General features: G+C 33.6%; 1 protein-coding gene and 1 pseudogene across 1 annotated transcript in view; both read right to left on the bottom strand.

Moving 5' to 3' along the window:
* Positions 1 to 16,136, bottom strand: part of gig (TSC complex subunit tuberin) — a 70,534-nt gene that overhangs the window by 8,430 nt on the left and 45,968 nt on the right. The window contains exons 27-38 of the mRNA XM_089240636.1: positions 14,728 to 14,832; positions 13,160 to 13,329; positions 12,446 to 12,662; positions 11,459 to 11,523; positions 10,991 to 11,133; positions 9,661 to 9,799; positions 8,211 to 8,591; positions 4,858 to 4,996; positions 4,108 to 4,186; positions 3,890 to 3,976; positions 2,196 to 2,382; positions 1,970 to 2,109 (exon numbers count right to left, since the gene is read on the bottom strand). Coding sequence (XP_089096762.1) covers positions 1,970 to 2,109; positions 2,196 to 2,382; positions 3,890 to 3,976; positions 4,108 to 4,186; positions 4,858 to 4,996; positions 8,211 to 8,591; positions 9,661 to 9,799; positions 10,991 to 11,133; positions 11,459 to 11,523; positions 12,446 to 12,662; positions 13,160 to 13,329; positions 14,728 to 14,832 — 1,852 coding nt within the window. The remainder of the gene's footprint in view (positions 1 to 1,969; positions 2,110 to 2,195; positions 2,383 to 3,889; positions 3,977 to 4,107; positions 4,187 to 4,857; positions 4,997 to 8,210; positions 8,592 to 9,660; positions 9,800 to 10,990; positions 11,134 to 11,458; positions 11,524 to 12,445; positions 12,663 to 13,159; positions 13,330 to 14,727; positions 14,833 to 16,136) is intronic.
* On the bottom strand, positions 3,047 to 3,140 carry LOC149078530 (U6 spliceosomal RNA; annotated as a pseudogene).

Genomic DNA, 16,136 nt, shown 5'->3' with positions numbered 1-16,136 from the left:
CCCTTTAAAAAAAGATTAACTAATTTGGGTCAATATCTTTACTAGTACCATTTCAGTTAGGTACAAATATGTGTATGTCTGGTCTTAAGTTGAAAAAAAGAATCATTAAAATCATTTAAACTGTTAAAAATGAGTGAAGATGTTAATACCATTTTTTACTCTATTTTTTTTCATGAGATCATGAGCTAATTGGTGCTAGCCCATTGAGAAATGAGAAAAAAAAGTGCCAAGGGTGGATCATTGCAAATTAATGAAGGGGGATGTTGATAGCTGTGATTCGAAATTTACACTGGTGTAAGAAATTAAGAGAATTTGCAGACTTGGTCGGTTATCTCTAAAACTACTGTACCGATTTTAATGAAATTTGATATGTACATACCTTGATACAATACAAAACAAATAACCATTCAATAATTGTAATACACACGCATGATCGTGCGTAACACTCATTGGAGTTGGAAGGTATGGAACAGCGGTTGCAGAATAAACAAAAAAATGGGTTAATAGGGGGTATGGTCCCCTCTTACAGATATACAGGTCTTGCAGCGTGATTTCATACTTGAAATAAGGCAGTTTATCATTTCCTGTGGCAATTGGTCCCACTCATTCAGCAATGCTATTTTCATTCCCTGGATGGTTCCCGGAGGGGGGTTGCGAGTTGCAATTGCCCTCCCCAGAGCGTCCCAGACATACTCTATAGGGTTAAGGTCTGGAGATCTGGCTGGCCAATCCATCCGGCGAATATCCTCACTCTCTAGAAAATCGTCAAGCAGAAGAGCTCTATGTGGCCTCCCGTTATCGTCCATTAAAATGAATTCAGGGCCAGCTGCAGCCCTGAAAAGGCGAACATAGGGTTCCAAGACCTCATCCCTATACCTCCCACCAGTCACAGTGCCATTTTCAAAGACATGGAGAGGTGTGCGGCCATCCAACAGGATGCCTGCCCAGACCATTAAACCTCCTCCGCCATAATGGTCGATTTTACGGACATTGGAGGGTAGGTAGCAGGTCCCTGGTTCTCTCCATATGAACGTATGGCGAGAATCGGTGCTTAGACTGAACCGGGACTCATCAGTGAAGAGAACAGTCGCCCATTGATCCATACTTCAATCTCTATGCTCTCTGCACCATGATAAACGGATTCTCCTGTCCGTAGAAGTGAGCGGGACGCAAACAGCAGGTCTTTTTGCAAACAACCCTCTCTCATAAAGTCTTTTGGAAACAGTCACCCTTGATACACGGGTTCCTGTGGCTACATACAAGTCACAAGAAAGCTGAGAAGCTGTAGCACTCCTGTTACGCCTCGCTTTAATCGACAAATGGCGATCTTCTCTGGCCGTCATGGGTCTTGGATGACCTTGCCCAGGCTTTCTCACGATGGATCCAGTATCCTGGAATTGTTTCCATAAGTTACACACAACGCTGGGCGTTAAATTGAACTCTCTACAAATCTGGACTTGAGATTGGCCTAATTCTAGCCTCCCCACAATTCGCCACCTCATTCCATCATCTAAACGTTGGTGGCTACTCATTTTTACTGTTACAATTTAAAATGAACCGATTGCTGCAAAATAACACCAAGAAATTTGCCGAGGTGTGCTAGCGAACGAAATGCGTCTTAACTTACGCGCGCTTATAAAGCCTGTTTCTCTACTGGCTCCGCCTACACACACGTGTACGCTTACGTATTTGACGTACAAGATTTGCATTTTTGTCTAGAAACAGTGGTTTTACATTCAGTTCTTTTCATGAAATTCGATAAAATATGCAAATTCTCTTAATTTATTTCACCAGTGTATCTGGGACATCATCACGGTGATGAAACCTTTCTCTCAATAACATCAACTTGCAAAAAAAGGCATATATAGTCATGCACATACAAACAGGGGAATAATTTTAAGCTTTAAAAATCAGTTATAGCCTAGTAATATTAAAGCATCAAAATAATAAGTTACAAATGCAAGTATACTTTGATAGTTCCTATATCATAGTCTTCGCCACTCTCATTGTAAACAATCATTACAAAATTATTGCCGATGTGCGTCTTCTTATTGTTCCTTTGAGGCTCAGTTTTTTTGTTGGGCATAAAAGTAGCAACATGAAATGCAACTGCAAGAAAAAAAAATCTAATGTCATTGATTTTAATGGCACTGATTTTAAATCTACATAACAATGTCTGAAAAAGCCAAACATACCTCTCATTACATCATCATGCCAAACTAGAGCAAAGTTTCCATCTCCCCCATTAAGATCTAAGCCACCAACATAAGTCAACTGATGATCAACTTCACTAAGAAGTACCAGGTTACCCAGACCTCTCAGAAACTCGACATAACGCACTGAACCATACAAATTACTCAGAATGGCAATCTCGTCATTGGCCTAAAATTAAAAAAAAAATGTTTAAAGATATGAACTCACAAAACGTGTCCAATTTTTTATTATTATTAAATAAATTTTCATGCGATCAACAGACTTTTTTTTTGGGTAGTCTTTTGAGCACAGATCTCATTATCTCAGGTGACCCAGAACCTATTACCACTGGTCAAGCTACACTCTACTATAGTTTACATTACAACACTATAAAGTACGAACAATGAAAATGAAATCTGGAAAGAAAATTCACATGCTTCAACAGGGAATCAAACCACCAACCTCTCAGAGTCCAGGCAAGTGTTCTTTCATTAAGTTACAGCCGACTGAAATTTTCTTTCCTTAAAAGCATATATAAATGCTAAATGAAACTGTGCATGGGCAGCCTCCTAGCTCAAGTAATAGCTCTTAACGAAAATGGCCTCCATAAAGTGACACATAGAGAGAAATGATGTCACCCTCCAACTGTTTATAAAAAGTACAAAATACTGGATACCAAGCAGAGATGAAGATGGAGTTCGGAAAGATTGGTTGTTTGACTATCCGTAAAGGCATGTGAATTTTCGTCTTGAACTTCATCTTCACTTCGTATTGTTTTCATATTTTAATAAACAGAACCACACAGGCTGCCCCCCTGCGTGGTCCCGTTTATCATTCATATATGCACTAAAAGAAGAAAATGCCAGTCTTCTCTGTAGCTTCTAAAACCCATGCTAATCTTCTCTGTATCGTTCCAATTTTAGTATATGTACTGCCGAAGCAAGTACAAGAAAATGCCAGTTCTCTGTAACCCTAAATTTTCTCTAAAACCCTAAAAATTTTCTATGTTATTATTTTTTTCTTTTCCACACAAAATAAAGTGTTCCAGACTGCCATGAAGCTTGGCTGGAAGAGATCTCGACAACAGGATAAGATCTAGTGGCAAAGTTCTGCCATTCATCCATTCAGCTTCTAAAATGCCTAAAAGGACAGAACCTGGGCCTTGTCTTGGTCTGACAGTTGTCTATAGCTTAATGATAGAGCACTCACCCAGATGGTGAGGGGTTGTTGGTTCAATTCTCTGCAGAGGCATGTGAATTTTCTTTGAGCTTCATCTCCATTTGGTATAGTCTCTCGTGCTTTGTATGAACAGCAGAGAGAGACATCACATTTCTCTCAGTTAATCAACAGCAATTCAGCAACATTACTAATTTAACTAATGATATCAGTCTTCGTTTTTAGAAATTTACTTGGGTCAAACTAAAATTTCTTATATCATATTTGTAAGCATATAAGACATGTTTTTTCTTTAAAAGCCGGTCTAAAATAATAGGGGAGAGGAATGCATTTTACACTGATATCAAAGTATTGATAGAATTTTTGAAAAGCGTATAAAAAGAAGAACGTAATATCCTTTGCAAAATACTTCAATTTCCGAATATTAAAATTGTGATATAATTAGTTTTTTGTAGATTTTTTCTCCTTCATGGATATTTATCAAGATGCATCAGAAAAAAAAACAGTTATGGAAACTTACTTGTCCAGCTCCCACATACACGACTCCTATTTTGTGCGTATCATATGGATGAATATGGTCTAACACTTTTAACGTCCTTATGTTTTGCTGAAATAAGACAGAGAGAGAGAAATGAAGTTGATGAATAATCTTGGATAGAGATATAAAAAATAAAAAATAATAGTTGATTTATCATTTCATTACCAGGAAATAAAATGCTAATCACATCTTCATCTCACCTCTGTTTGGCGTAAAAGCATAGGCCTGTGAGATGGAGAGCCATTGTAACTGCAATGATACAGCTGCAGGAAAACAAAACTAAACAGAAACATAAAAAAAATTCAAAAAAAAAAAAATCTATATACAGTTGAATCCCGTTTTAACGAATACCATTATAGCAAAAATCTTGTTTTAAAGAACACTTTTCTAATCCCCCCCCCCCCCAGATAGGTTTGCATAAGAACAATGCAAAAACCTGGAATTCCCTTATAACAAAATTTTGTTATAACAAAGTGATTTCCCCGGTCTCTTGGAGTTCGTTATAACGGGATTCGACTGTATTAATAAAAAGCTAACAAAACGTAATGAATGGAGCTAATAGATAATCACCAAGAGGGAAGGCATCACTACTTAAAGTGTGTTAAGAAGATGTTCCAAGATTCCAGCATTGTCCCGCATGGTGGGGAAAGGTAATAAAATGTCTTTGTCGCACACAAACCCTAAAATGTTTAAGGCAACTACGAGACAATCCCTTAATTTTTTTCTTCCCACCAAATGTATTTGTTTGAAAATTTCTGAAGGAGTCTGGTACTTTATCACACCGGTTTTTGAGTTGCCTGAAGCATTTTGCAGTTTGTGTTGAACAGAGGCATTTTATTATTTTTCTCTACCCTAAGTGATGATGCTGGAATCGTGGAATCACTTCATCCATGAACATGCTATATTAAAATTAGTTATCAAATGTGAACAAATTCATTTTGATAACTTACCTAGGACTCATGCCACTACGATGCATTTCTTTATGTGCTTGTGAGCGGGAAACACCACTAGCAACTGAACGAATTGGACTCATCACAGATATGGTATGAACTCTATCTCTAAAACCACTATTTACAGCTGAACCACTTCCTGAAAAATTAAATTTTAAAAAGAAACATTTTTCAATACAGAAGCATCTTCTTATTATGTGTTCTATATGCATTGTCCATGAGATACACATTTGGTTATTAATAGCAACTCCATATAACAAAGTTAATTTGTACAATCAAGATACAGTAAAACCCCTCTTTTTGCGAACACCTGTGGATAAAAAAAGGTCCATAAAAGAGGAGTGACTGCATCACAGATGGTTCCTGTTGAAACTGTAAAATGCAGTGTTAATAACTGAAATGGTTTTTTTGCTTGCAAATGAACAAAATTCTGACAATATAAAGATGCATATAACATGAAAGTACATAATTATTGTACAGATGCACAATTAAAATTACAAAAGAAATACTGAACAAAGTTTATATACTGAATCAATCAACATGTTTGGTGGGTATTCAAACTCCCTCTCAAACATTGGCCACATACAGCTTGCGAGCCAGCTGTTGGCCACCATTGGTATATATCATAGGCTGAATATTGCTAGATAATTTTTTTGCCAATTTTTTTAGTCCATTCTTTGCACACTTGTGGCTCATCAATGACATTAGCAGATTCACCGCAGAATTTTTCTAAATGCAATTCTGTGATGCATACCAAAATGATCCAACCAACCATTTGAAGCTTTGAAGTGTAGATGAGTCAGTTCTTCTGCTGCTTCTTAAGCTTTTGCTTGTAGAATCGGGTCGGAAGAGTGAAACTCTTGTTTCTTGCTGAAAAAAACCAATAGTACACAACTGTGTCTGTGACAAGTCCTTATCTGTCTTCAGAAATTAATTTTTCCTAGCTTGATTTCTGTTTTTTAACCATTCTTCTTGCCACTGTGGTGGTCAAGTAGTAATAGTGATGGACTCGCATCGCTAGGACCTTGGTTTGGATCCTACTGTTGACACAGAAGTAAACAGCTGAAGTTGGTTTTCTGTGGTTCCCAACTTCGTGATACAAATGTGAGCCGATATCCCTGTTAAAAAATTTTGCCATAGAGAGCAACAGGTCTACAACGTTACAATTATTCAATCATTACACTTCACTCACACATAGTTAGAAAAATTGATGGTAGCACTACATATAACTAGTATTATGCTGAAATAAACTTCATGGTAGGTTCACAATACGTACACCCACATTTGCTGTACATGAAAAAATATGTTTGTTCACTTCAAGCATTGTGGTCAGAATGAAGCTGAGAGCCTGCGTGTAAGACTAATGCAGCACCTTGATTGGACGCTTGCAAAATGGAGCCATCTGAATGGCCTATTCAAATTTTTTCAGAATATCCGCTCTTCATTTAAGCCATGGCAGCACAATCAGTGGTGTTGATTCATTGTCGTTTACTAATATATTTTTTAACTCCTCAACATATATGTGCCATCGTAAAAATCTAAATCAGTAGAGGACTTTGTGAAAAAATCTAACTTCCTGAAATTTAAATCTATGGCCCTCTTGCCAACAGTGAGCAGCAGTGGTCAATTTGTCACATTCGTGATTCTTAACACAGCAAACGTGCTCATTTAATCTTGCTTTTATGGGTCTTCTTGTCTGTCCTATATCACCATGAAGGCAATTACCGCATGGAATGTAATATATGCCCCCAACTGTTTATTCTGTGGTATAGGATCTTTGGGGGGAAGGCTTGATACCTAAGTTTTCAGTAGGCACATCTATGGTTGTTAGGTTAAACTTTTGAGAATCAGTTTAATTTTTAGTGAGAGTATTTGATCGTAGAGTATTACTACACTTTCTTTGAGTGAGACATCCATGCTTGGAACACCCAACTTTAACGCGCATTCACACCTCGAAGCTGGGAACCAATGTTAAAGTCTATGAGATGGAGAGATAATGCAAGTTTGTGCACTTTAGGTAGGCTATAGATACATGGCGTTTGATGCAATTATACTCTTTTTTGTATGATCGGGAAGAGAGACACATAAACACTTGTTTTAACAACTGCTTTCAATTTTTTTAAGTGGGAATCGGATGGATCTTTAATTCTTTAAAAGGATCCGAGTATATGATGTCATTAACTCAGAGTATTGTTCATTGGCATTATCACAACTTTCCCCCCTTTATCTGCTCTAGAAATCACGATATTCTTGTCATTTTGGTAGTTGTTTCATGCTTCCATGTTTGTAAAGTGAATAGCCTACTGAGACCTCAAGTCCTTTGTATTGTTCTTCCGCTCATTATCTACCAAAATGTTGGATATAAGATGTCTTTCTGCTTAAGTAGAATTCTATTTCGTGAAACTGACTTCTCTAGAGGGGCAATGAAATTAATTGGGTTGAATTTAGGTTTGTCATAGAAATTAATTCTCAGTTCTAAGGCTTTAGTTTGCATTCCTGTCAGTTGGTAGTCAGTTAAATTAACCATTTTAGATTTATTCACTGATGGGGGGGGGGGGAACAGACAAGGAAACCATATTAAATGTAAATTTAGAAAATTTCTTGTTGAGGGTGTCCAGATGGCATTTGCACTCTTTCACAGTATGCCAGTATGAATTTTGTTCTAAGGTAGGGGAAAATGGCAAAGCATGATGGAATCCCTCGCACTGAGATGATTCTAAATGGGACAAATACAAACGTTCCACAATGGAGGCTAGTGTACTCCTGAGATCTTGTATGAGGCAACAAAGTATATGTTTACTACGATTAAAGCCTTTACTTACATGCAGGTTCTTTCTAACAAGCAGGATAGATTAAAATATTTTAGGGTGATCCCGACAACTTACATTTCAGCAGGTGCTCACTCTTCCTTTTTAGTTGCAAAAAGATGTTAAAAGTATTCATCACAATAGACCCATTGTCCTCTAAAACATGGAAGAGTAGATTCCATTCACAAACTTGAGTTTCGATTACATTAACCTCTTTTGTGGGCCATTTTTTTTTTTTGAATTTTTCAATGTTTTAGTGATTTATATATTGCTTTGAGAATACTAAGGAATTAAACAATTTTATTTTAATTGAATATATGACTCATATAATGTCAAGCCCAAACTATTATAGTGTGATATGCAGTTCTCAAAGTAGTATTTAAGAGGTAGGTGGGAAGTATACTTCCCATGGCCTTAGAAAGGGTTGATTCGCTTTAAAAATTATTGAACATTTCAAGCCACAAAATAAATTTAAATTTCATTTTTTACACATAGTAAAAAAAAATAAAAAATGTATCTGACACCTATATTGAGTTTTCTTCTTACCTGACTTAGAGTGTTTTGGCATATTGGCACTAGATGATCTCTCTAATTTTGGCTCGCGGTTTGCACTAGATTGAACAACAGATTGACTACACTCTGACGAATCATTGTAAGACTTGTCACTTCTTTTTGGTCTGCCCTTGATTTCTTGAACTTCTTCTTTTTCTTCAAGATAAAACATTTCAAATGTTTCTGGATCAAGTTCTTTGAGTTCTTCTGCAGTTGATGACACTTTCAAAATTCGCCTCCTTTCAGCATTTATCCGACCTCCAAAATTTGCCCATCCTTGATTCATATCGGGACTAGAATTACTTCGACGAAGATTTACTTTTGATTTTGGGCATGTTAAAGCTTCTGAAACTGCCCTAGAGCTCACTTCATTTTCTGGGGACAAAAAATGAAAAAGAATATGCATGAATAAAGTGTGTAAAGAATAGATGAATTTGTTATGAGTTGAAAAGCTAAAATTGTAGATACAAAAAAAAAATCAATTCTATCTCACTAACCACAAATGGAAATCTCTTTCAAACCATGCACAACTTTTTAATTCTCCAATAAATTAGGGGGAAAAAAAAAACAATTCAGGACAATAAAAACCCCTGAAAACTAGGGCTGGGAACCGATTAGAATTTGTAGCTCATTAATCAAAAATTTTTGGTTAATCACCTAATTAATTGAATTTTAATAAAATATTTTTCATAACTATACAATATTAATTAGTGCTATAAAAATATTTTTTTATTTCACACACCTATCCACCTAGATGTAAACAAATATAGGAACAGACTGTGGCTGCCAGCTTGAAGCAAATTAATATGCTGTACATATTTTGTCAAAACCTGGAATTTCTTCACTTGGATGTTGTCTTTTTTTTCTTTTTAATTGGTTGGTTTAGGTTAGTCACTGATTTAAAACTATTTTTGATCATGCTATTGCTTGTTTTCCTAGAAATTCCTCCCAGGTACTTCTGAGAAGAAAAGCCGATGTTTCCAAGAATATGAAAAACTACTTTTCATATAGTGGAGACAATCAATTTTGGTCTTGTATTCTAAAACTTTTATCAAACTCAATTTAAACTGAAATCATCTCATTTCATAGAAGAGACGCATTTCCTGGACTTAGATGATATAGATCTCTCGAGAATGCATGAAGATCATATATTTATTTTTAAAAAAATTCCCCATGTTGGAAAATTTGATAAAAATATTGATTCAAATAGCCTTTGACACTTTGACACTTATCCAAAATTTTACATATAGGTACATAATTTGACATCTAACTGGTTTCGTTAAAAAAATCAAGGTAAACTCCAATGCTTTTATGCAAATTTTAATCAGTTTGATCAATTCGATTGACTCAACTAAAATTCTTAATTGTGATTAAAAATTGACCAATTAATCAAACCAGCTCCACTGACAACTAAACTAGAAAAGCATAAAAAGAAAATACATACCCTCATTAGCCACTACAAAATCCTCATTAGTTTCAGAACCATCTAAAAGAGGAACACTTGATTCTGCTTTCTTTGTAGCCCCTTGGTTTCCAGATTTATGCGGTAACAACAAAGATGTGATGGCAGGAAGAGGAACACTCTAGAAAAGTCATATTTAATTTAAAATATCATTTCACATGCAAGTGCTACTGGCAAAGTAGCAAAATCTAGCATTCCATAGAATGTTTAGTTTTAGTTATGACCGTTTTTTGAAAATTTTATAAGTGGGATCCACTGTAATATTATATAAATGATAATTTATTATGAAAATGCTATTTTTTATGTACATTAACATGTGTAAAGTTATAGCACTTGCATCACACATTGTCTCTGATCTAATAACAACTTGCTCATATTTCATACTTAGTATAGTTAAGCATCATGCAGAATTTAATATTTTAACAGTAACATATACAAAGGGGGTCTGTCTACTCTTATAGTTGTCCAATAGAAAATTTCTACATCACATTCATCAGAGAGGAAACTTCCAATTAAAAAAAAAGATGTTTTGAACATTGTCACCCATATTCTTAAAAAATGTTTAAAACAAATCATTTCTCAAAATGTAATGAAATTTAATTATTTTATATGGTTTCCTTGGGGCCTATATAATTTATATTTAAAAAGGGAGAAAAGTTTTATTAACGAAAATTATATTTAACGAAACGAACCTTGTGCTTAGACATGCAACCAAAAAAAATAAAACTATTTCTATGAAAAAGAGCCGATCAAGTAAGCATAATAGTAGTTATACATTTTAATCATAGTGAAAAAATTAAATAATTTTTTTTTCTGAGAAATGGAAGGAAATACACAAAAATATTAAAAAAAATAATTTTGAATAAACAAAATTGGTTAAAATTTACAATAATAATTTATAATTTATAATAATATAATAATCATAAATCCATTGTAAGTGAAATGTCAGGAGCATTCTAACACTAAAAGTAAGTTTGTGAAAATTTCTTTCACACACAATGGATTTATGCAATATTTTTAAATTATTCTCATAGGAAACAAAATATGATTGTATTAAGCATAGCAATAGGATAAACTTGGGGGGGGGGGGGGGAGAGTAATGTATGTAATAATTATTCATTATTTCTTACATTTTTTTTCATACAATATTTCTTGATTTCTTGAAATTAGACAAACTTTTTACATGAACCAAAACCCAGGAAAATCTTAGATTTCTTAGATTTAGATTCTTAGATTTAGTTCTTTAGATTCTTAGATTTCTACAAAAACTGATTCAGTTTTGTAAATATAACCTGGCTTTATTCATACTCACAGGCGTTGATGTTGGTAAAAATAAATGATTCTGCATCCTTAGCATAAATGAAGAAGTGCCAGTTGGCCTTCTGATGTGGATCTCGGCCCAACCAGAGCACCAACAGCTGCACAGCTGATAACTGCCAGATTTCTTTTCATTCTCTAAATGAAAAAAAAACCACATATTAATATAATAAATATAATTTTTAACCTGATTCAATAAAACCAAGATCACAAATTATTAAAGAAATATGATGCCCCCAACTTAATTTCATACTACTACTTGAGCATACATGCACCTCATAAAATTCTTCTGGGGAATTTCAAACAATTGATGCATGCCAAAAAGTAATGAAAAGTTCATTGGAAAAAAAGTTACAAAATGAAATGATTGCAGATGTGTCATTTTGACACATCCTTTAATTCTAGTGTCAAGTATGATCTATTCTTAGAAAAAGTTCACATGGCAATTATAATTTGCACATACCATCAGAGCTACCTTCTTCATTCACCGGTGTCTCTAGAATACTTTTCGAGGAAATTGATGCTGCACTAAAGATATAAGTCAAAGTAAAAAAAATTCTGAATTTGCTCACAAAAAATGGGCTATTCTATTCAAACTATTTTAGAATGACTCTGGTATCAAATATATAGGAAATAAGGAAGATAAGTCAATGAACTCATGGCAGAAAAAGTACTAATAGTTATCAGCCTACTTGACCCTTTCTGACCTGAATTTTTTTTTGGACAAATGGGAAAACTTTTTCCATTAAAATATTTAATTTTTAGATCCAATAAACATGAATATCAAACATTTTCCCCAAAAAATACATTTCATTGTTGAAGTTCTAAAATGATTCAGATTGGAATCACTTGATATCTTGGAGGAAAATATATTAGACTTATATCATTTTAAATTCAAAAATATAATTTATGTGCATCCTTCTCCAATCATATGAGAAACAAAAATCAATATTGGTAAGATATTCAAATACACAATAAATACCTGCTACGATTTTTGCTTCAAGTTTCACAGCAGTCAGAAATCAGAATGCCTCATGCACATAAACAAAGAGAGTGAAGTTGAGCTCAAACAGCGAATTACCCAAAAACAGGTGTAATCTATTCGCAAAAAATGAAGCTGCAATATTGCAATGCTAATTGGTATCATTCTGCACAAAGAATGGACTGGGAAAGCCAAATGGTTAGTGCATATGATTGAAATGACCAGGGTAGAAGGGTTAAACACTGAAATCACGATTATTAAAAATGTTTTCCCTCCATGTACTGATGTACATTTGTCCAGTACTTAGTGAAAGTGATAACAAAAACTGAATAATGACATTATTCATAATTCTGATAAGTGACTTCTACTGTATATTGTGAACACTAAAATAACTTGCTAAATAAGATTAAAAAAAAAAAATTAAAAGAAAACAGAATTTAAACAATAAATGAATTTGGAAATACTTACTGAGGGACGTGTTCACTAGAGCTTTTCACCTGCTTATGCAAAAGAATGTCATCCTTTGTGATCTGTGAATACTGCAGTTGAGAGGATAGAGTAGAGCTGCGTTGATGAAAAGCTGATTTATGGCGACGCCTTCCTTTCGAAACTGCTGCAGGAGGTGCTGTAACCTCTATGTCTTCAGGCACTTCAGGTGTAGGTGAGAAAGCACATTCACTGTCATCTAAAAATTAAATTTGGAAAATAATTATAAGACAGATGATTAATGCATAATGATGGAAAATGTATGCACATAATAGATGACATTTCATGATACCAAGTCCAATATAAAAAAAAAATCATGTTCAATTAAGATCTCTTTTAATAAAGAATCAAGTATATTTGATTTAAATAAACTTCTGATACAAAAAACACTGCTTTCTAATGCATGTTGTATTACACAGACATTTCACACGTACCCTAAGAATTTTAAATTCACTACTTCTTAAGACCTTCTAAATCATTCAAAGATCTTTTAAGTAGTTTCTTTCAAATACTGTTGATGCATTGTTCAGTTGTTTCATATCATTATGGTGCTGAGAAAAATTCTTATAAAAAAATCACAATTTGAAAATGAATGATAATGTTTAATAATTAATATACAAATCTTATTCATGCTAAGAAATAAAATTTTATTATGGAGTATAGAGATATAAAAGTGTATTTTATTTAAGAAAATACCTGACTCAGTGAAATCACAAATTTCTCTGCATGCAGAATAACATCTTTCACAGAGTCCTCTTTTGAATGCTTTGGTCCCACATCCACTAGTTGTTACTGTGACAATTTTGTTGTCAATTATCCATATACCCTTTTGGCCCTTTTCTAACAAGAATTCAGCAACTTCTGACCTAGTAAAATTGTGTAACAAAACATAACATTGAAGCAAATCTTTAATTTATTTTAATGGTATAAATTTAAAGGCTCTAAAAATCTAGATTTGACATAGCAATAAATATAAAAAATAAATTAAAGTAAATTTGATTATATGATAACACATGTAGTCCTAAAAGCAACAAGATGTAACAGCCACATCACATTGGATGGTTCTATTCCTTTAGGTGAAGTGATTGTGCATCAACAATTGCTGACTGAGCTTTTACACTTGGCTTTTTTTTTTCAGAAAAAAAATCATCAGATGTGACATGACTAGACATGATATAGCCGTCTCATCTCATGTTTATAAGACTCTACCTGCAAGTAGGTACATTACTAGGGCTGGACAAATCGAATGCCCAAGGCATGTAAAAGTTTTGACAGGGCACATATTATTTTACGTCTGCCTTGCAAATTTTTGGGGATTTGTCCAGTCTCATTCCTTACGCATATATACACACTTATTTTGTGCTTAATATAATGCCTATTGGGAGGGCTACTAGGATGCTTTCTTTTTATAACTAAATCAAATCTTTTAAAAATTAGTCTAAAGTTTTGATCTCACTGAAAATAGCAGTATTCAAGAGAAAACATAGCATTTTGTTCACTCTTATTCAGACAGCTAATAAATCAAGATGCAATATCCCATCATTAAAGTCATTGTACAAATGTTAGGGTATTAAAATGAATCATTCATATGATTGGTCCCATGTGCTGAAGTTGTGTTGGCACATTATATCTATATTTGTTCTAGCCAACAATGAGACAAATGAAATGATGCATGTTGGCTGCTGACAAGCTCTGAGAACAGGTATCTGTAACATTTCACACACAGCATGGCCACATTTGACATTTTAATGAAGCTTGCTGGACTTCAAAACTATTACACATGTTAATCAAAGTGCTAGGTGGCTATATGCACTGAAGGCCTTGTCTTAGATGAAAACCACAATACCCAGCATTTTGAATTGAAAAAAAATTCATTATGGGAAAAAATATGAATATTTTTTTCATTATCACTGTAACAAAAAAAATTATAAAAATAGTATATAATATAGTAAGGGGAAAAATATAAATTTTTTCATTTTCACAGATAATGAATTTTTTTTTTATAAAAATGGTTGCAGTAATGCATTTTCTTAGCACATCAGCTGCTTTTAAAAATGTAGAGTACTACACCTATCAACAATATATGTAAATATTCTGACAAACGAAGCTGTCATTGAAAAAACAACAAAAAAATATTTTTTTCAGTGCATTTCTGTTAAAATTGCAATTTTTCAAACATTCTGTTATTTTTTTATATTCATCTTGTTCACCCATATAATTATGCACAAATTAGATTTTTGCAAAAGGAAATTTAAAATAATGACCTTTTGGGAGCATTCGAGCACATTCCAAAAGTAAATCGAGCCATAAGGTCCTGTCCTATTTCAAAAAGTTCTGTGTGAAGGTCTACCAGTGCCTTAGTTGTAGAGCTAAAATAAAAAGTAAAAGGGTAAAAACAGTTAATAAACTTTTATTTCGAAAACTTCCAATGCTAAACAATGTAAATGACATTTAATGATGTTAGTATACAAAAATAAAAAAAAGGAACAATGCATAATAAAAAAACACCACTAGGAAAAAAAATGCATACTTCTCAGTAAAATCTGTGTCAGTAGTCCAATGATAACAAAAAGGAGCATTCCTCAGGGAACAACTTTGGGACCTCTAATTTTCACAATATTCATCAATGACTTTTGTAATCTCAATTTAAATGGCAAAATAATCCCATTCACCGATAATACAGTATTTTTATATTTATCAACAGACAGCCACTTACTGTCTAACACAGTTAATCATGATTTAATTAGAGTTTGTGAATGGCTTTTGGCAAATGACCTTCAAATCAACATGTCTAAAGCAAAATATATGAATTTCTCTTTGCAGGATGATTCCGTTTCCACCTTGTTTTCCATAACTCTGCCTTCCCAACTCATACTGTATTTGCTCACCATTAGTGCAAACATCCACCATCAAAAATACCTTAGTGTCCACATTGACAAAAATTTTAAATGGAAATCATATTAACTTTATTTTCAGTCAAAACTTTGTTTCAGTCTCTACAAATTTTATCACATAAAGACAAAGTAAACCTTTCTTTCCCACTATCATTTTACTACTTGTTTTTTCACTCACATTTATTATATGGCCTTGCTATCTGGGGCAGCATTAGTACGATTCACCCTATTGTGCAAATACAAAAGAAAATAATTAGATCTATTACTAGCTATTACACTACCCCTATACATGAACTTTTTCATCATTTAAATATACTTCCCCTGAGATATTGGTTCTTTTATAAATCTTTAATTCTTCTTAAAAAAAAAAGCAGATTTACCTACCATTAGATACATTGAGATCATCAGTCAGGTTCAGCAATACCCTACAAATTCTTCTGATACCAAAACAGTAAAGAAAAATCATTTGACTCATATCATCCCAAAACTTTATAACAATCTACCAAACAACATTCTTAATTTTATATATCTTCCTTTGTTAAAAAAAAAAATGGCTCAAGAATTACCTATTCACCATAAACATCGAAGATCGCTTTGGAAATCCCAGTATATAGATAAGTGTGTGTGTGCATCTATATAGACATAATTTTCAAGCTATTTGTTATGTTTGTGGTTATATTATTGTTAGACAGATGGTGCACATGTCATTGTATCGTATTACGGCTATTGGACGTTTAGGCAGTTCGCACCGCGTTGTTGTTACGATAGCATCTTTGTAA

This window comes from Pholcus phalangioides, unplaced genomic scaffold (assembly GCF_987345545.1).
Source record: "Pholcus phalangioides strain wild (caught in Gottingen) unplaced genomic scaffold, Ppha-v1.0 ptg000013l_1, whole genome shotgun sequence".
Classification (NCBI taxonomy): Eukaryota; Metazoa; Arthropoda; class Arachnida; order Araneae; family Pholcidae; genus Pholcus; species Pholcus phalangioides.
The sequence above is the reverse complement of the archived record's forward strand: the minus strand, read 5'-3'. Positions and strand labels throughout refer to the sequence as shown.